This window comes from Crocodylus porosus, unplaced genomic scaffold, assembly GCF_001723895.1.
Source record: "Crocodylus porosus isolate Cpor-Errol unplaced genomic scaffold, CroPor_comp1, whole genome shotgun sequence".
Classification (NCBI taxonomy): Eukaryota; Metazoa; Chordata; order Crocodylia; family Crocodylidae; genus Crocodylus; species Crocodylus porosus.
In genome coordinates, this window is record NW_017728918.1 from 43,952,141 (window position 1) to 43,973,515 (window position 21,375).

Genomic DNA, 21,375 nt, shown 5'->3' on the forward strand with positions numbered 1-21,375 from the left:
CCAAGTGGCATGGAAAGCTTTTGTGTGTGTTACGTGGCAAATTGGGGAAGGCATGGGTAACACAGCTAAATAGGGCAGGGAGCAGAAAGCAGAGCAATAGATCAGGTAGGGAGTGGTTGGGCCCTACTGATTTCTCTCATAGTTTAATTGTATGGGGTGCCTGAGTGCTTATAGTATAGGGTAACTTTTAGAGTTATAGTGTAACTTTTAGAGTGTGGACAGAAACCCCTAAATTAATAAAGGTTCTGAGTGAGTGAAGCATAGACAGCATGCCATGGGGTGGGGGAAGCCTTGAAGGGCTTAATGTGGTGATATAGCCTCTCCTTCTTCCAGTTAATATGCACAGAATGTTTAACGTAGAATACTTTATGTTTTTTACCTCATTTCTTATGTTAGATTTTAGATACACACCATAAGTAGGTATTGCATAAGCTAACAAAAACATACGATAGCGATGCCCTTGAAGCAATTGGAACAGGAATAGGCGCCACGTGGTGTGAACCTCCAGTTACTGTTGGTTCAAATTAGTATCACAGGTCTCGCTCGCTTGCGTGCTTATGACATTATCAAGGTCTAACTGTATTTTTATTTGTATTATGACAGTGACTAAAACCCTGAGACCGATAGGCAAGACCCTGCTCATATAACTTGAAGGCTAAATAGGAAAGATGAACAAAATCAAGCGTTCTTATCTAAGGCACATGGGTATTGAATAGAATGGCCAACATCACTGAGTCTCTGAAGCATGGAACTGAACACAAATCTCCCAAAGAGCAGGAAGAATATTAGCAACACTATATTACAGTGTTGCAGTAGAGAAGCAGTAATAACATAATTACTCATACTAGCTATACATTTTTGATAGTTTTAAATAATTTTAACATGCTGTAGGATTTTTTATTCTTTCCCGTTTGCTATAATTTTACAGTAAATTTGGGTTATGAGGAGATGAGCCCCTTATTAAGAGTTAGACACTCAAAAGTTGAACTGGAAGAATTTCTTTCTTTTAAAAGCCCAGTTTCAAGTGCCTTAGGTCCTTTGTAGCTGTAGACTGAAGTGATATTCCAAAGGTTGAGCAGCTCTTCAGTGACCAGGTCAGGTCACCAGATTTCTAGTTCATAGTGCTAACGGCTAGACCACACAGTCTTCAGTGATAGTGACTGAGCATTTGTATATTACAGAAGTTAGAAATAATAGACCTCAATGAACTCTATATCCAGTATTTCCCTAAGTCTTCAGAGGGTATTAGAATTCTTTATTTCATTCTTTCACTGAAATACTCATTGACTGGTTCAATTCATTACTCCCTCTATCTTTTAACTGTCTCCTTTAAGGGCATTGATAGCTAATAATTTATGAAAGCTGCTTGTAAATTTTTTTCCTGTGTTGGGACCATTATGTATTTTATTTATAAAATGAGAAGGCTCAAAACGGAAGTTAGAGAAGGAGATAAAGACTGGGATTAGGATGAAGAAGGCTGGCACTGTTGTAGTGGATGAAGAGTGACATATGGACAATGGGGCTTCCCATTGGAGAATATTTTTAAAATCGATAAGGTGCGGAATTTGAATCAAGAAGATAGACCAGTACAAAGGCACAGTAATAAAAGTATTTTTTTCATGGACTTGCTGTGTGCACAATTTGTACATAGAATGGATTTTTTTTCGTAATGGAGACAAATGATAGTTGCAACCTCAGCTCACCACCTGCTTACAGAACTACTTTTTCTGAGCAAGTGGTGGGCAAGTCATACCTCCTAGAGAACTCAATTGCTGACCAGTGGGTAAATTAAAATGCGATTCACCTGCACTGGTGATCCAGACTGACTGCATATATCTTACCAAAGTTGCATATAATTTTGTATTATGGCAAATAATGAACAGCTCATAAGCAGCACGTTCACTGTCAAATAGGTGCAATCATATTCATGCCCTTTCAGAGCTAACCAAAGCATGTGTCATGGGCTATTTTATTTGGGATTTGATAAATGGATGAGCCTTAAGCTATTGCGAAAGAAATTACAGTTTACAGTTTATCTTTTGGTACCAGTATTTTTAGTGTTTATGCTGCTAGGAAAGAATTTCTGATGGAAGATGTTAAGACTGTCTCTCTTGTTTTTGTATTTAACTCTTTTTTTTCTACATGCAGAAGTGATAAATCCCACTGAGATAATACTTGATCCACTGGTTGTGTTCATTGCAATGCAATAAATAAGTGCAAAGGGACAAAGGTATTGACAGTACCACGCCATTGTACATCACTCCACCTATGAACTAAATTTGGGGTTTCAAGCAGAGAGACCTTGGTCTGCTTGGTCACCAAATAATCACTATTAAAACTCTTTTAGAACTTTTATGAAAGATACAGGGAAAAGAAGGAAAACCCATTAAAGCATTTGAAATGGTATATGCTAGTTAAGGCTTTCATTTTAGCAATATCTTTTATTGCCCATTCCTTTAGTTTTTAACAAGGAAGCCCCAAATTTAATAAATATTTTGGACTATATTGATGATGGTAATAAATACCTAATTTGTGGACCAGATAAAATGTTACATGCAATGGGCTGGAGCATCTATTGCCCTTGTATTAGTCTTATTCTGGTTCCTTGCAGACAGGACAAGATATAAATACAGAAAAGGGGAGACAAAAGAACAGCAACGATAGAAAATGCAGCTTCCGCTTCTGGTGCTTACTTTAAGGTGCAGTATTGCTACTAGAGGAAGACTGGCAAGTGTACAGCCTTATCGGCTGCTCCAAGAGCTGTCAAACCTGTGTCTGTATCAGGTTGTTTAAAGATTTACTTTTATCTGCCTTTCTGGTTAAAGTCTTGGTTGGCTGAACCAGACTTTTTTAAACAAAGTAAAAAACAAAGATATAGCAATGAAATAAGATGGGAAGGAATGGCAGACATGAGGGAGATGTGAGAACAGCAATGCAAGTTTCATATTTCAGTTGTTTTTGGGGATACTGCTGGAGCTGATAGAGGGGGTAAAGTTACTAGGATCACTCAATCTGGTCAGGAGATTTTTGAGGACCGGGATGAGTAAGACCCAGCACTGCTGTTGTGGATCCAGGAGCTAGTGGATGTGGTAGCTATGATGTTAAATTTGACTCTTGTGAGTTTGCACTTCCTTCTAGATGTCGATATCAAATTATGTACTTGAAAAAGGAGTGTTGGGCAGAAATATATATATAGTTTTTGTTCCATTTATTAGGTCTTATTTCAAAGCACCCAGTTTTATTTGTTGATTTCAGGCACAGCTCTCTTATTTATCAGACATAACCTCAAAATAGCACTTGGAATCAGTAGACACTTGTTTGGGCTAAGTCATTTGGGACTTATTTTGACTATCATAATAAAACTTCATGTAACAGACTAATCATGTCTTTGTTACCTTGGACATGTTGAAGTATCAGTCTCTACATGATGCACCTTCATCACTTGAACAGTTTGACAAATACACTGTTTGTTTTTTCAATAAAGTTTCAAGACTCTTTATTCAGTATGAAGCCAGGGCTTTTTACTTGTTTAATCAATTGAACTAGTGATATTAATTTCTCATTCATAACCAATAATAAGACCAGAACAGTTATTTGATATGTTTGGCATTCATTGAAAATATGAATACATTCCAACATATCAAAATCCAATATGCTCAGAGAGACTTTACAAAATTATTATTATTATCTCACAATAATACCTGTAGTTGTTATTACCTGGTAATATTACCATTGTTAATATCTGGTAATAGTAGCATCATTATTATTGTTGTCATCATCATCATCATCTTCATTGTTGTTAATAATGTTATTAATAACAATAACAATGAAAATAATGATGATGACAATGATACCATTTGCAGATGATACCAAATTATGGGACAAAGTTAACACACCAGAGGGTAGGGAATGGATCCAGGTGGCTCTGGACAGGTTGGAAAAATAGGCAGAATGAAATAGGATACAGTTCAACAAAGACAAGTGCAAAGTTCTGCACCTGTGCAAAAAGAACCACCACCACACTTAGATGCTGGGGAATGGCCTTCTCAGCAGCATGGCAGCGGAAAGGGATCTTGAAGACATAGTTGACTCCAAGATGAACATCAGTTATCAATGTGACAAAGTGATCAACAAGGCTAACTGCACTTTATCACGCGTTAGCAGATACATGACAAATAGGTCCAGGGTGGTGATGGTTCCCCTCTGTGCAGCACTGGTCAGGCAGCAGTTGGAGTACTGCATCCATTTTTGGGGGCACTTCAAGAGGGATACGGAGAAATTTGAGAGGGTTCAGAGGAGGGCCACTCATATGGTCAGAGGCCTGCAGGCAGGGCCCTATGAGGAGAGACTGAGGGACCTAGATCTCTTCAGCCTTTGCAAGAGAAGGCTGAGAGGTGATCTGGTGGTGGTTGCCTATAAATTCGTTGGGGAGGGTAGCAGGGAATAGGAGATGCTCTATTTACTAGGGCACCCCCTGGAGTAACTAGGAACAATGGCCACAGATTGACAGAGGGCAGATTTAGGTTGGACATTAGAAAGAACTTCTTCACAGTAAGGGTAGCCAGAATTTGGAATGGGCTTCCAAGGGAGGTGGTGCTCTCCCCTACCCTGGGGGTCTTCAAGAGGAGACTGGACAGGCACGTGGCTGGGGTCATCTGACCCCAGTGCTCTTTCCTACCCATGGCATGTGGTTGGACTCAATGACCTACTGAGGTCCCTTCTGACCCTAACATCTATGAATAAGAACAACAGAAAATAATGATGCTATTATTACCAAGTTTTGAATGTATAACTACCTATATTTTGGTTTATTTGTACGCCTAGGGCTTGATCCAAAAGCCTTTGCAATCAGTAGGACTATATACCAACTTCAGTGGTCTTTGGATTAGGTCCTTAGTACTCAAACAGAAATGTACAAACCTTTTTGCATGGACTAATTACGGTCAAACAGCATTTTTAGTTAAATGGTGAAAGATTGATGTCTTTTAAATCTAAGGTTAAAGAGCATTTTCTTGAGAGCTATCTTAGACAATGTAAATGATAAATACTGTAAATACAATGACTTTAAGTTCCAAATAATTTTATAGCTTGTACCAAATATTACATTTATGTAGGGATTTTCCCTTTTGGTGATTCTGACTGAGGTGTCTCTTCAAAGTGGCTTCTTTATTTCTATGGCAGTGTGGCTATGTAATCAAAGGCATAAAGGTACCCCTCTCTTACTGCACATCAGTGGGAACTGGATGCCTCCGTGCCCTTTGTTCATCTGAGAGTGTTCTCCTTAGTTGTTAGGCATTTTTGACCCTATCACTTTGCCTTCTGAAATGTAATTCACACCTGCATATTTTTTTCCATGTACACTCTTGCTTCAATGTCCTTGTCTCTACTCTGTAGCCCAGTCATCCTATCGTGCCTATTCCAGAAAATGAAGCACTAAGCTCAAAGGAGGTAAGCAAATAATGTTTTATTTATATTTCTAGTTGTATCTTGTCTACAAATGCCAACTTAGACTTCCTTTTGCAATATCCACGACACATGGTACCCTCTGTTGTATAAAAGTGTGCAAAAATATTTGGGGCCAATGCATGGACCGCATAAAAGTTTGTGATTTACTGCCATTAACAAACAAATGAAATAACATTTTGGTGTCTCTGCCCTTTATAAGAAATTCAGGTAGTATTATGTTCCATTTTTTCAGGTTTCTGATTCATACTTGTCACACATTTTATAGCTGCAAATGGGAACTGTTAAAATGTATATAATGAGCTCCATTAAGAAACAAACATTTCACACCCTGCAGTCACTGTACTAGTAGCTTTCTTTATTCTAAATATCAGAAAATACTACTTTCACAGCAAGTAGCAGAAACTGTGAACAGGTTGAGTTTTTCAAAATGTGACAGTTCCCTCTTATAAAATACATCAGACAGTATATAGGAAGCTGCATCATGTATTGCCCACTGTCATTTTCTTGGCTAAGATAAAATGCAGTAACAGTTTAATATCTTAGAGTAGATCAGATAAGACTTGCTGCAGAATAGATTTAGTGACCTAATATCAGTCTCTTCTAGCTCTAAGCTCTAAAACCATAATGTCTACAATCAGATAATACACTTCTTGAATGATTCTGAAGCCCTTTCCTACATGCTGCTAATTCACTGTATGCAAGAGCATAGAGAAAAATAAAAAATAAAAATAGAAAAAAACCTTTTTGTCAAAAGAGGGCAGCTTGTTTGTAAGGTTATCAACATGAACTTAAATCTTTGTCTCAACTTTGAAATAACATGTGTACTCTAATTAACTACCAGATACTTTATTGTAAGCTTTGAAATATAAGTGAAAATCTTAATTAAGAAAAAATGGAGGGTTTTTTAGAAATTCACATAAAAAGGCATAACCTCCTTTCTATCTATTGGCTACAGCATGAATTCAACTATAGGAGATGAGGGGCTATTGACTACTGAGGCATCATTATACCAAAGGCAGAATTCTCTTAATTATTTCAAAGTTTTTTAGATGAGTTTAGCAACGTAAGTAAGATCTTCCTCAAATTTTAATTGCACTTTCATCATTGACCTAGTTCTTTTCATTTATCATTAGAAAAGGGAAATTATAGTCTATTTGAAAGCACTAAACATGAACTGGGATTTGAAAAAAAATCAGACAGTCATATGCCTATGGATACCACAAAATACAGGACTGGGGGTAATAATGGGGAATAGAAGCTAATGTGCTAGAGATCACGTGTGTGAGCCCACATTTTGTTACCAGAGCCTGCCTTTAGGGGATTAGAATAGTTTACATTTTAAAAACAAGTTCAGTTCTTTTCCATGGGAAGTATTCATTTTAAAATATAGTCTTTACTAGGAAGCTTGGGATTCCTCATACGTGTTCATACACCTTCAATAGAAAATAAGTCAAAGTTAGAGTTGGATCCTCTAAAATCATTTGACTAAGTTCCCTTTTCCTGAATTCTCAGGGCAGTTCTACATGTAGTGGCATCCAAATAGTGGGCACAAATCTTATTGTTTGGGAGTGGGAATAATAAAGTGCTGTTTCTCAGGACAACATAAAAATTTAAAGATTGGCCCTGCTTCCTAAACTTTTCAGCCTTTTCTAAGGCTGGCACTGAACCCTCATTTGTTACTGTAACTCCAGTTCCTTTCCTTCTGTGGCAGGGGGCCATCTTCAGCTGCATTAAAAAAAAATAAAATAAAGAAAAAAAATATATATATGCTGGTAAGTGTGCCCCTGTCAAGTCTTGCTGGATTTTTCTTCCCTGGGGATCAGCTTCTCCCCCCTTTAGCCACCTGCCATGACTTGATGTTACTTGGTTCTAAAGAAAGAGGGAGGCTGACCCACAGATTCCCAGACAGGCTCCAGGCTCACTACCCATAGGATAATGAGCTATTGCCTTAAGGGCAAAATACATGCTCCTACCTCCCCTTGATGTGCCCCATGTCTCACAGATGGTTTTATATATTTCCCTTTATGTTGGGGTCTCAGTCATTGTGGGCTTACCCCCTCTCTCTCTAGCTAGGCCTTGCAGTCAAAACCCACTAACCTTGGCTTTACCCCAAGGCTCCAGCTCTCTAACGCACTCAGGCTCAAGGCCTTCCGTTACATGCTGTCCATGACACCAGACCTACTGGCCCTTCTACACTGTGCACCCTTGTGGTGCCAGACTGTTGGGACCTTAGGCCCCTTCAGCTTTTCCCCTCTTTCTGTAGTTAGGGTGTTTTGCCTAAGCCCACCCGCTAGGACCTGGTTTCAAGGCTCTTATCTCCCTTTCAAGCAACTTTGGGCTCACAGCCCTAGTGCAGCACCCCTAGTAGAGCAGGGCTTCTTGAGCCCTCTATCATGGCACCCCTTGCTAATGAGGTTTCCTCCACCCCTACAGCCTCAGTCACAAACCACCAGCCTTTTTAACATCAAATATGAACCATAGGCTCCTATGGCCATATAATGAAAATAATAATAAAGAAATAAGAGAGGCAAAGTGCCTGCTTACTTTATGTGATTGTACTTCTGTCTCACAGCATAGCATATTCTTCCCAAGGAGGCCACTACAGCTATACCACAGTCATCAAAAGTCCCCCTCTCTGCTGCCTCCCTGGCCTTCTCCACTTGCAGTTTATATGGTTCTGGTCTTCCTCTTCCTGCCACCTGAGCAGCAGGCAGCGCTCAGTCCTTAACCCCGACTTAACTAGCCAGCTGTGCCTGGAAGGTTCTGGATTTAAAGGGACCTTCTTATTTCTTGGTAACAGGGATAGGGTTCCCTGTTACACCCCTACATGTATCACCCTTAACAAAGTTGCTAGGGGACCATGGCTTACAATTTCCCTTCTCCCTCCTACTATAGGAAGGGGAAAACAAGGAGGACTAATTTGATGCTACTTTGACTAGGAGTTCTGCAACCCAAATGTCACCCCACAAATTCCCAATTCCACCCAATACTTAGGAATTTGGAGACCCCTGCTCAGGGATAAATCACTCAGTCTCCAAAGTTCCAAGGGAAAAAATTCCCTTCTGCATACCCCTTTGTATCCAACATGAATCACAGGGGTTTTCTGAATGAGTATAATATCAATCCCCAAGTGAGGCAAGATATTTTTCAATCATATCATTTCAATTTTCTGAATCTCATGATGTCCACCCCTCTCTAAGCTGAGGGGCTACTTTTGCCCTTCATTTTGAATCAGGATTACTAGAATGGGTTCTGAATGGAAGCTATCAGGAGTTTTGTTGAGCCACTTTACCACACTGGTGCCTGCTCCTACACCTTTCATCAGGTCTTTCTTGGTTTAGAGACCTACTTCAAAACATCATCTTCACATTTGTGTTTTTTATGTAATTCTTTATGTCTCTCTATCTGACTCCTTACCCACTCCTTTCCCTTTCCCAAAACTGCTCCATCTCTCTTTTTGCTTATACCTTCATCTTGTCCATTTCCCTTTCTTTTCCAGTCTTTTATTTGATTATTGTCATCTGATCTATGCCCCTCCACAGCTTTCTTCTTCCTCCTCAGAGCAATTCTTCTTCTCATTCTCATTGTATCTCCCTAAATTGTGATCTGCCCTGTATAATGCCTTTTTTTAAAATTTAGGAGAATGGTGAGTGCATCTAGTCCCTTGCTGGCTTTGCTTTAAGATTCCATAGTGAATTTACAACTCATGTTGTCTTTTTATTCTCTGTAGTTCTTTGCATGCTTTGTAGTTCCTTTTATGGATGTACAGTAGTAACAATCATGTTTGGAGAGTTATTGAGGTACTTCTGAGATCGTATGACTTTCCCTTGGGAATGAAACAGATACAAGGTATGTCAGATACTTTAAAAAAAATTCCTGGAGGAGTTCTGTGGTTTCTCTCCAAAAGTCTTTTCCTTTCCTTATACATTGTTAAATGATACACATTTATCACTCTGCTGCATTATTATTGGGTCTGTGTACCCTTCAGGAGTAAAACATACATATATATAGCTCAGAGAGTCTGTTTCTCCATTTATACTGTTTTTCCTTGCTTATGGCTATATATAGAGAACAAACAAATGGACAGATAATTTGTTCTCTTGTTGCATCTCTCAGCAATTTATGCTGTCTGGATATTAAGGTTTGCAGTCCTGAAAGAAAAAAATTAGGAGGCTTTGTAAAAGTACTGGCAGCACACCGTTGGGATAAGACACTCCTAGAAATGCTACATCCAATAGAGAAATCTGTACTGCTTCTGAAAATACTCTTGAAAGTGTGGAGTTTTCACCATTTTCTAGAATGATGATGATCAGTGTTGAATTCTGAAGATTTGTATGGTATGGAACAGCTGTGTTAAAATGAAGCTAAGATCTGTGGAACTGTTTTGCTAATATTTCTCATTTTAAACAAACATTCTGGTCACTTTTTATCAACCAATTTATTAAAATTTTGAAAGGACACTGATAATCTTGACATTGCTATTTTCAGCTAAAAATGTCTTCTCCGTGCTGGTGACGTCCTATTCTACATAGTGAATTATTGAGTAATACTGCATACCTTGTGAAAACACAAAAATCCTAGTTTGGAAAGGGGTATAGGTTGTAGCCATGTTGGTCTAAGGACATAGGCGGACAAGGAAAAGACTGCTGGAAAGGAGAGTTTGTAAAGGTACAGTACTATACCCTCACCCTCTCTTACCAGCAAAGTAGCCATCTAATAGGCAGTGGGTTATTTAATGTTTCCAACGGAATGGAAGGACTGAATGGTGGTCCATATGGTGGTCAGGAAAGGAAAAAACCAAAGGGAATTCACTAAGCCTTCACTAAGGTTTGTAAAGTATTCACTTGAGGCATCTTATGCAAAAGCTTTATTTTAATTTTGTTTTAATCTGATTTTCTCTGAAGAACCATGGGCTGGGAACTTCATGCAGGCTATCCTAACAGGGAGCAAAGTAATTTAGTGTCTAAGGAGAAGTAGAGCTGAGGCCAAGGTAGGTCTGGAGCCTAAGAGTGAGCTTAGTCTTAGTCTAGAGGATGCCATCAGAAGTATCTTTCCCATTACGGTGTGTTGCTTGTAGCTCCAGTGGGTGTAGACTTCTGGGGGTAGAAGGAAGCCTGAAGACAGGGGAGGAGATATTACCTGGGTGTGGTAGACAGTGGCTTTATGCACTTTTTATATCCTCAAACCTGAAGCTGGCTTGGAGGACATTAGGGACACTCTTTTGAATGGCACCAGCCAGTAATGGCCACATAGGGTACATCCAGCTGAGTACATAAATGCATTTAAATGAGGACAAATATAGTTGTGCCACTGCTACTTGAACCTGGGAACACTTGTGCACTGTGGCACACAGCAAATTGTTCCCAGTAGGAGAAACTGGGGCCAGCACCTGGGCTGGCCCCAGCAGCCTTACCTGCAGTCCTGGGGGTTTTCCGGGGCTCCAGTGGCAATGATCTGGTGTGCCGAGCCTGGCTGGCAGCTGGGGTCTGACTCCAGCTGGCCAGGCTCTGGTTTTGGGCAGCTCACACTGCCACCACATGCACCACCCCACTTTTTTCAGATGCGGTGTTTTTTTAATACTGAGATCTTCCAGTATCAAAAAAATCTACCATGTTGCAAATTAGCAGTGTGACAATTTCTGCATATGTGGTATATGCAGTATGTGGTGCACTCTTGTCTGAATGCACCCATCTGCAGCACCACAAGAATGCACCCATCTTGTCTGAATGCACCCATAAAGACTTTCTGTTGGTTGGATTATAGCAGCATTTTCTGGCCACAATACTTTTTTCCTGGCTATTGTTTGACACTGGGGAATCCTCAAGTCAATAGTTATGCTGTTTCTACTTGCCTTTCACCTCAGAGAAAAACAGGCAGGAGCTGATCAAGGTAAAGCATCTGCAGTAGAACTTGTTCAGAAATATGAAAATACATCACAACCCTTTCCTTACTGGAGAGACAAAGTATGTTGAATTTACCCTCTTATGCTCTGTTTCCCATACTCCCTTTTACAGCTTTCATAAACTTCAAAGCTCAGCCCTAGCTATGGCATATATTTCTTAGCAAAGTCCTATTTGTACAGTTGAATGGATGGAGGCGTAAGTCACTCAAGTGACAAAGCTGACATGACTCTTTGTGCTCTAATGAGAATCCCAGACCTTTCTGTCTTCTAGCCTCTTTTCGCACCAGTATGTTTTTTTCTGAAATCATCTACAGATATATTTTTTCTTAAAGAAATTAAAAGGTAAGAAAATGTCAATAATATCAACATGGCAGTAATGAATTATGAATTATTATTAGCACATAATTATAAATTATTTTGATTTTGGAGAGATGTATGGAGGGGATGTATCACTTCCATTTAATAAGTCATTTTTATCCCCCCCACCAAAGAAGCACTCATTTGAAAATATAGTCATAATTAGAATAACCATACTTTATTTTTATGCACATTTAGCTTCATTCTGCAACAGCACAAAACAAATCAAACCTGCTGCCTACCCATGAAAGCAAAGAAACAAGCAAAGGAAAATTTCCAGAGCCTGAAAACACTCTCTACAGTGAAAGATTCATACCTGCAGAAGAGCAGAAGGACACTGCTTTAAAATCCACTTAAGAGGTATGCCAGTCATTCCAGTTAGTTAACATCATCTGTTACAGTAAACAGATCTGTAGAGTTCTGAAGTCATGATGCATGTGTTATAACTGCACTCATAATGCTCTGTACTGAGTTTGCCTTTTGACACGGTGCAAAACATATCAATGCAGAGTCAATAAAAGCTTCCACACACTGTTGTTAAGTATATGTTCTCATTGCCTTTATATTAAAATATATGGGATTCAGATGCCATTATGATTAAGTTTTTGATCTTGTTTCCATTGTAAAGCTTCATTAGGCTCATATGATGTTAGCTGAGTTATTTTGTTTAAACAATATACTGATGTTATTCTGCCTGTGATCTCTAAAGCATCTACAATAAATATCTGGTATCCAGTGATGTAAGGTCCTGATTTATCAAAAAAAAAAAAAAGAAAAGAAAAAAAGAAAAGAAATGAAGGCTCTTTGGCTCCACTGAGTTCACTGATAGTCACAATCACTCATGCTGTTTCATCAGATTATAAAAATAACAACCTGTTCCCCTTGAAGCTAGTCTTCTGATTTACTCTAATGGGAAAAGTTCTGCAATATATAAAACCTATGAAAATGTTAGTATAATCTGATGCTATGCATTGTTCTTGTATATATTTCCCTATGGAATATCCCAGGTCAAAGATCAGCATTAGATATTGTTAATGATAACCATTCTTAGGTTTTCTATACATAGAAGTCCACAACGGGTAACATGTCCACAGTATAAAGGAGTCCTTGTCCTAAAAATTACATTTTAAGGGTCAATCTTTTGCCAGATATATAGCCAACCTGAACTCTGTTTGGTGTGTAATTTGGCAAAGCAAAGTCAATATTCCCTCTCTGACCTTCCCCAGGCTCAAATAGTAGAGCTGTTTAAAGGCCTAGTTGGTAGTAAATGGTTAAATAATGGATGTAGGAACTCAGACAACATGTAGCATCATAGAGCAAGCTAAAAGACTCCTGAATTACACAATTAAAAAAAACAGTCTAAGATACAGTAAGATCCCAGTGCACAACGATCTCTGAAACACTAATTCTGCTTTCTTTTCTTCTAAATTTGGAAAAAATATTTTGAGTCAAAGTGGGTGCATCTACATATGCAATTAATTCAAAGCAATAAATTCTGGAGCAGTTTCATCTGGACTAAACTATTTCTGAGTGTAGTGTCTACACATGTGCCTGGGACAGCAGCAGTTTGAATCAGGGTGGAACAGTCTATACTAAGGCCACTCCTGCCCTGCTGGCAGGGAGTGTGTGTGGGAGGGAGGGGTCAGCCTCAGGCTCCAGATGGCAGCATCAGTGGGTGGATGGGCTTATTGGGGCATGAGCATGCTAGAAGTTCAGAGTCATATGGCCAGGCAGGAGCCTGACTCCCTGCTAGATGGGCTGACTGGGTACAATTTAGGCCTGTGGTCAGTGTCTATGCATGCATTTAATCACAACTAATAACTCCACTATAAGATAGTACTGTCCCTGACAGCAGAATTAATTAGTTTACTGTAGCCTAATAGCATTGCATGTGTAGATGGTGATGCTTTGCTTCACAGCTAATTAGTCTACTCTGCAGTTAAGTTCATGTATAGACATGGCCAGTGGGTATCCCTCCATAAAGCAAAATTCTCATTAACTTTCATGAGTTTTCACTGAGCAAGCACCACATTACTAGCCCCACTCAATGCTCCTATAATGGTTTAGTGGAATAAAAATTTAATTAATGCCTAAACAAGCATTAACAGTTGCTGCTTTTGCTGCTTAACGTAAGGAAGTAATAACTGCAAATGTTGACTGTGCATAGTCATTAACTTCTTAAATGGACCAGATGCTGAAGGAGAACTAGGAGTAATATTTAAAGAGCCCAAATATGTCCACTTGCAACAGAGTAAATCTCAGGTAAATCTACTGGCTTCAGTAAAATTTGTTTGTATCCAGAAGAATGTAACATAGAAAACACTTTTTTGCCATTGCCATGACTATTACCCTAATATGGCAAAAAATATTATTGGATTATGATGGTATTACTGTAAAAAATAAGCATTGATTTATAGTTTATATGCCTATAAGCTTTGTTCCTAAATGTCTTCTGGATAAAATTATAGGAAATACGTTATTTAGGCACTTGTTCAAATACAACATCTCTAAGAGGATAGCAGTGCTATGTAAATTTGACATGTTGAAGTTTCACATTCAGTTTATGCCATTTTAACTGCTATCATTAATGAATTCTATCCATTTCTCAGGCATGGCTTTTGTACTGGTTTGATACAAGTAATAAAAAGAGGCATGAGCTTACTCAGAGGCAGGCATTTTAAACTGTAGTTTTCTGAAGGTTTTATACTCTGTAAAAACCTTATTGTTGTCTACATTATTATATGTCAGGCTACTTTGTATCTATTCAGATACTGCATAAGTTAATAACCAAACCTTATCTACTGAAATGGCTTTTTACTAGTTGAGACACTAACAGGGGAACCCTACCGCTGTTATTAGGAAGGGGGGACAAAACCAGGCCAGCTTGCAGAAAGCCTAATGGCAAGGGGCAGCAGGTGTGAGTAGCCTGTTTAAAGTGAGCTGCAGGCCACAGAATGCTAAAATGCTGATTGGGGAGTCAGCAGCTCCTGGGTCCTGCTGGTAGAGAGCTGGGTCAGGTGACCAGAAAAGAGAAGGTCGTAGGTGCATATAAGCCTGGCCTCTGAGCTTGGGTGGGCAGCCTGGCCCTGGCTGTCAAAGGGGAAGGAATTCTGAACAAAACTGGCTGCTGGAAGGAGTGTTTCAGTCTAAGCAAGGTACTTGGGAGGCTTGGGGAACAAGCCTGCTCCATAAGGTAGGAGAGCTATAGAAGGTAGAAATGCAAGGAAGAGTTCACATTTGAGTTGAACCATTTGCTTAGCATTCTGTGTTCAGATTAGGCCAGAGGACCAGGTTGCAGCTATGGAGGAAGTTTGGAGGCCATATAGTAGGGTGCCAGCGGTGCTCTACAAATTGAGATTTACTCTGGGCTAGAATATGAAAGGATAAGGTCAAGTCTGAGGTGGTGAACCTGGGCTGGGGGGCTCAGCCATTGAAAAAGGGCTGAAGCTGTGGAGACTGAAGCCCAAACATATGTTTTGCGCCCTGAGGGGCTGAGTGTTGGTTTGGGGCCAGAGGGCCCTGCTCTGGGTTGGGACCCAGTAATATCTGTGAGGCAAAGGGATGACTATGGGGGCAGTTGGAGGTCACAATTATACCCCATAAGACACCACGAGGACCAATGAGCATGTTTAGGGTCTGCAAGACCATATTTAGTCTTTAAGTCCCTGTAGGGGCTGTCTTAAAGGTGGAGTATGCCTGGGGAAGTATGGAGACCGGGGACTGAACTTGGGGGTGAAGAAGCCTCAAGGACAGAGCTAAGAGGGGGGAGCAGCAAAGATGGTGAGAGACAGGAGGTGAGGGAGGCTGAAGAGTGCAGTGGGTAGGTCTGACTACCTGGGGTTATCGGCTGCTGGGGGTGGACCCCCAAACCCATTACAGGCATGATCCTACTAATGTTTGCACACTTGAATAATCATACTGAATACAATAAACAAAATTGGGGATCATATCTGTAGAGAAGTTTGTGTTTAGAAAGATGGAAGTGATCGTATAGGTCAAATTACTTACAAGGGAAGTGTTCATAGCATTGTAATATATAATGTACTGCAGTATTTATATTCTTCTACTCATTTTCACTCTCCTACCGTCTTTCTCCTACAGGTTTCCAAAGAGGCAATTTTGTCTCTGCCAGGTCAAGTATTGGCCTCTTAATGTTCCTTTTTTTTTTTTTTTGCTTAAGCTAAAGTCAGTTTTGTCTTGATTTATACTCAAACCACTAATATATTTTCATCAACATTAACATTAACTTTATTGCAACACATGCAAAATGCTGTTAAAATTAAGTGATAGACTGTTCTAGCTACATTATTTTAATTAATAATTTGGTTTGATTATGCTCTGTCAATTACAGTCCCTTCTACCAGTATCTACTAGTATATAGTAATTCTACTTAGTCATACAGTAGAGTAAAAATACAGCTACTTTAGAGCACAAATTTAAAGGACAACTAGTAAGGAATCTCCCTAATTAAAAAATCACTTTCTCCTTTTTGTGTTTTGCAGCTTTTATTCAATATATTATAGTATTTAAGTATGTGCTATAGAATTTATGCAAAGATAAATTTCTTCCCCCAAAGGCTGTATTTTTTTTCATGCAATGCATTGAATGAACAGGAACAAAAGAATAGGGTTGAATGGCAAATGATGTATTCAGATTATTAGGTACTTGGTTACAGGTAAATTTATGCCTGGGTAGGTCCATTAAAGTTAATAATGGTAAATTAATGCAGGTCTTTCAGATGGTACATGAGATGAGAATGTAGATATAACTAAATAGGGAACACGATAAATAACTGATATAGGGAAGCCTTTTTTTGATCCAGTCTTCACAAAAAGGTTAACTGGCCAGATGCCTAGCACAATCAATCTTGACAACAAGGGCATGGGAAACAGGACAGAACATAGAAATAGCATTTAAGGACAGCTGGATAAATTTAAATGTATTCAAGATAGTAGGCTAAATATATCCTAGAATATTTAAAGAACTTGCCAAAGCAGTATTTGAACCATTAGCAATTATCTTTAAGATCCACTGAGGATGAGTTTAGTCCCAAAAGACAAGAGAAAGTCAAATGTATGACCTGTGCTTTAAAAAAAAAAAAAAAAAAAAAAAAAAAGGAAGGTTTCCTTCCTGTAGAAGAGACAGCCTGAACTTCATTTCCTGGAAGGATACTGGAACAAATTGTTAATCAATGTGTCAGCACCTAGACTATAATTAGGTGGCAAGAAAGAGCACATATAGATTTGTCAAGAACAAATCGTATTAAACCAGTTCATTTCTTTCTTTGACAAGGTAACTGGCCTACTGGATTGAGAGGATGCAGCTGATGTGATATATCTTGCCTTAAGTAAGGGTTTAACTCAGTCATGTCATTCACATAGGCAAACAGGAGAAGGATGGTCTAAATGAAATTTCTGAGGGGCAGATACCCAAATGAATGAAAAACGGTATTCAAAGAATAGTTATCCAGGTCTTGCGGTCAAACAGGAAAGACTTATTTAGTGAGGTAACACAAGGGTTGGCATTGGGTCTGGGTCTATTCAATATTTCTATTAACAACACAGATGATGAAATCAAGGGTGTATTTCTAAAATAAGTGGATGACATCAAGCTGGGAGGTCTGTGAACATACTGTACAACAGGCTAAAAATTCAAATTTAGCTTGATAATTGGAAAAGATGGCCTGAGAATAAGATGAAATTCAAGAAGGACAAACGCTAGCTACTACATAAATGCACAAAGTGGGGAATGACTGAGTATGCAACGATACTGAAGAAAAGGAGTTCAGGATACAGTGAAGCATGCACTGAAGATGAGTGTTGTATGTAAAACAAGAGGCAGCAGCTATTCTGCTTTACTCAGCACTGGTGAAGAAGCAGCTCTTTAAATGCCTTGGGGTACATTTTAGACTATCATCTTGAATACATTTACAGCTGTACTGTTGTGTCCAGTTTGGGGCACTACACTTTAAGAAAGAAAGTTTACAGAAAAACAGGAAGTTTAGAAAATGTAGCTGCTTTAGTGTAATCAACATAATCTGTAGTTTTATTTAGGTTAAATGTTAGGAAAAATGTTTTAACTGCAAAGACAGATAAGCACTAAAACAGATTGTTTAGGGAGATTTTAAGAATGGGATCAACAAACTTCAAATATAGCTTATATGTGGCCCTCAATAGATTGAGTTGTGCACTCTTGGAATAGATGATCTCCTGAGGTGCCCTCGAAATATGTATTTCTGTGATTCTGTCATCTATATTTATCAGTTAGAATATCAGGTGATATCAACTGGAGAAGCTACATTTACTTTAGAGAAGCTACACTTGGTGGTACAACCTAGAATGTTTTGTTTTTATTTTTATTTAGTTATATCCATGTGAAAATAATTTTCTTTTCTTTTGCAGCTGTGACTAGGATCAGAAGCTAAAACTGTAGTATTTTGAAGCCTATTCCAAAGCTGTGATGAAATCCAAGAAACAGATGGATATAAAGGTTGCGTTTTAAGATTGCTTTTATATATAACTGCTATGCAGCAAATAGCATTTGAAGCTATATTTAAGAGATAATCTGGAATGTACTAGCACAAAGAGCCCCAGAGATCTATAAATGAATACGAGAGATTTGTATACAACCTCCTGAAGCATTTGCTATAGTTTTAATGTATGGCACATAGCACATATTCTTTAGAAAACAAGTTGTATTTTGAAATTAAGTAAAGTTGAACTGTACCTATATTACTATCTGGTTATTGTGATTCATTTTCCCATGCAAGTCTAATTCCAAATGTTATAACATGCTGAAAACAACAGATACTGATGTGATGGGCAACAAGATATTTCCATACTTTTTATTTTAGCAACATTTCACTGTCACCTATGCAGCTAGGCTTTGTGAAATATTCAAGGAAGTTAATTGTTTTCTTCACATTGGTGTCCTCCCCCACCCACTTTCCACTGCAGTCAGTATGCTCAGTAACTCTGGAATCTTTCTTCTTGTCATGCAATATTCATGTACCTTTTGGCTATTGGCATCAATTCCAGCCTTCAGACTTCGGGACAAATAATTAGGGATTGGATAGCTGCAGATACTGATTGTAAGGAAAAATCAACATTGTGTGGTAGTCTTTTTTTTTTTTTTTTTTTTTTAAAGACTGCTAGTTTTATAAACTGTACCATCTCCATAGGCTGTGTATACATATTCAGCTTCTTCTGAGAAAGTGACTACTGTCCCAGTAGAAACCACAAGTGTACAGAAATTCAGGATTTTTTTTTTTTCCCAGATTAAAAAAAAAAAAGGGGGCACACACAGAGAATAATAATTCTGATACAATCAGGATTAAATGGCTCCTGGGAGAGTGAACTTGTGTGCATGAACTTTCTAAGAGAAACAGCAGCACAGTCCCCCAGCAACCCAGCCTGCTTTGCTGTCAGCTCCCACCCATCCTGTGAGTCCAGGGACACAGTAAGTCTCTCCTGCCAAACTCTACTGCTCCAGCTGTACAGGGAGGCCCTTCGCAAACCCCTCATTGTGCTGCAGGGAGGCAGAGCCCAGGAAGCAATCTGGATCAGCCAATCAAGGCTACCCTGTATAATACTGGGAGTCTCCATAGCAGGTTAGGATGTGTTCATAATGACATCCTGGTTGCACAGCAGCTCAGCATTCAAGTGTCTGTCAGAGGTCTCTGTGTAAGTTTTTCTGTCAGGACCACAAGCCTGGGGGAGTTCTCCCAGATCACTTGAATGTGTGTACATAGGCACAGACTGAGCCCTTTTTTTGAACGTGTCCCTACATAATATGCTTACAAGATACAGTAGTATGAAGAGTAAAGGATCAAAGGAAACTAGGTTTTTTTTTTTTTAATCTATCTGCAGTCTGGGCTTGTTTTCTGGGTGTGATCTCTTGATCCCTAAATTAAGGAATTGTCACAGGAGTGGAACCCTCTGCACATACTGTGAGACAATGTATTCTGATGTACCCAGTTTGCAGGAGCTTTGGAGCCTGGGTGGACTAACAGAGTACTGCCATGTGTTAAAGATGTAGCAGTCTAAGACTGAAGTCTAGGGCTAGTTAGACTTCAATGGAAATTAGGTTTTTGTGTTTGAATGAAATAAATAAATTAAATGTACTAGTTCATAAACTAATAAGATTTATGTGTTTTCATTTTTAAAGTGATTAAACTTTACCAAGCATTGAGCTTTTTTAGTATTTTATAGCTCTGGGCCCATAGTTATTTTAATACATGACTACTTTGGATTGCATTTCATTACTAACCAGCAGGTGAAAGTCCCTATGTTTTTGTGGTGATTCTACAAGAATTCAGTCCTGAATCCTTTTTGACCAATTTAATGATAAGAAGTTATACTTGTAAATTAGGGAGAAAATGACTTATGTAAAACCTTTCACAAATAGGAAATAGATGCATGTGCATTGCACTCCTTTGTGCTAGTAGGAAGGGATTGCTAAAGATACCAGTACTATTGCACTAAATCCACTTCCCAAGAAAGAGTAATAGGAGTTAAGTGCTCACATCTGGAGGAGGATGTAGCCATCAAATAGATGGCAAAAATGACTAAGGTAGTGTTTAAAGGAGTTCAGGACACTATTTCTGAACATAAACTCAACATAGTTTGGAATTACCGTATTTTTCGGACCATAAGACGCACTTTTTCCCCCCCCAAAAGTGGGGGGAAAACGAGCGTGCGTCTTATGGTCCGAAGGTGTGTGTCCCGGGGAGACAGGGCGGACCTTGCCCGCGGAGGCGGCGGAGCCCGAGCAGGACATCCGCCGCTTGTTTATGCCATGTCCTGGGGAGGCGGTGGAGCCCGAGCAGGACATCCACCACTTGTTTACACTGGAAGCCGGCGCCCGTGCCAGTGGCCGGGAGCCGGCAATAAAAATGGCCGGCCACTGGCACACATAGTCTCTCCTGCCATAAAAACTGGGTGCGTCTTATGGTCAGGTGCGTTTTATGGTCCGAAAAATACGGTAATGGAGAAAAAGAGCAGATAAATTAAAAAAGCAGGTGTGTCTAATGGATCAATCTTTTAATAACTCTTTTGAAAGTCTAGATATTAAGAAGATCTTAAAAGTTTTTACATTTAGTTTAAAAATAACTTTTAAATTGCTCTTAATTGCAGTGCAGAACAATGCTCTGTTTTGAACAACAATGCTCTCTGTGACTTGGTTTGGAAACATTTAATAAGCTTTTGCACATTTTCCCAAGGCTTCACTTTTTTTCTTTTCACTTTCTTCAGAAACTGATGCCTTCCTCAGGCTTGGATTTTATCTTTGTAAAGCCAGAATCCCCCCTGACTGCTTTGCATATCTGGCAGAGATAAGTATTCCAATAGCATGTTTTAAAGCTTCGGGAAGTGAAACTTAGTAGACCAAAGCCCATAAGTGGATGGAATACAAAACTAATAAAGAACTGCAAAAGGCAGTTAAATGCAACACACATAAATTGCTTCAGTTCTGCCTTGTTCTCTGTGTTTTTGTGTCTTTGTATATTAAAATGAGCTTATATAGTTATTAAAACTATATTGGAAATATAGTTATTAAAACTATAATTACTGGAAGAGGGCCAGTGTAGTCCCCATCTTCAAAAAGGGGAGGAAGGAGGACCCAGGAAACTATAGGCCAGTTAGTCTTACCTC

The 21,375-nt window shown here is 39.1% G+C and overlaps 1 protein-coding gene across 3 annotated transcripts in view; it reads left to right on the plus strand.

Moving 5' to 3' along the window:
• MLIP (muscular LMNA interacting protein) overlaps window positions 1-18,305 on the plus strand; it is a 205,292-nt gene extending 186,987 nt beyond the window's left edge. For all 3 annotated transcript variants that reach the window (XM_019537542.1, XM_019537543.1, XM_019537544.1), the window contains 4 exons: window positions 5,395-5,448; window positions 11,924-12,085; window positions 15,827-15,857; window positions 18,127-18,305. In XM_019537542.1, coding sequence (XP_019393087.1) covers window positions 5,395-5,448; window positions 11,924-12,082 — 213 coding nt within the window. In that variant the 3' untranslated portion in view covers window positions 12,083-12,085; window positions 15,827-15,857; window positions 18,127-18,305. The remainder of the gene's footprint in view (window positions 1-5,394; window positions 5,449-11,923; window positions 12,086-15,826; window positions 15,858-18,126) is intronic.
• Window positions 18,306-21,375: the final 3,070 nt, after the last annotated feature.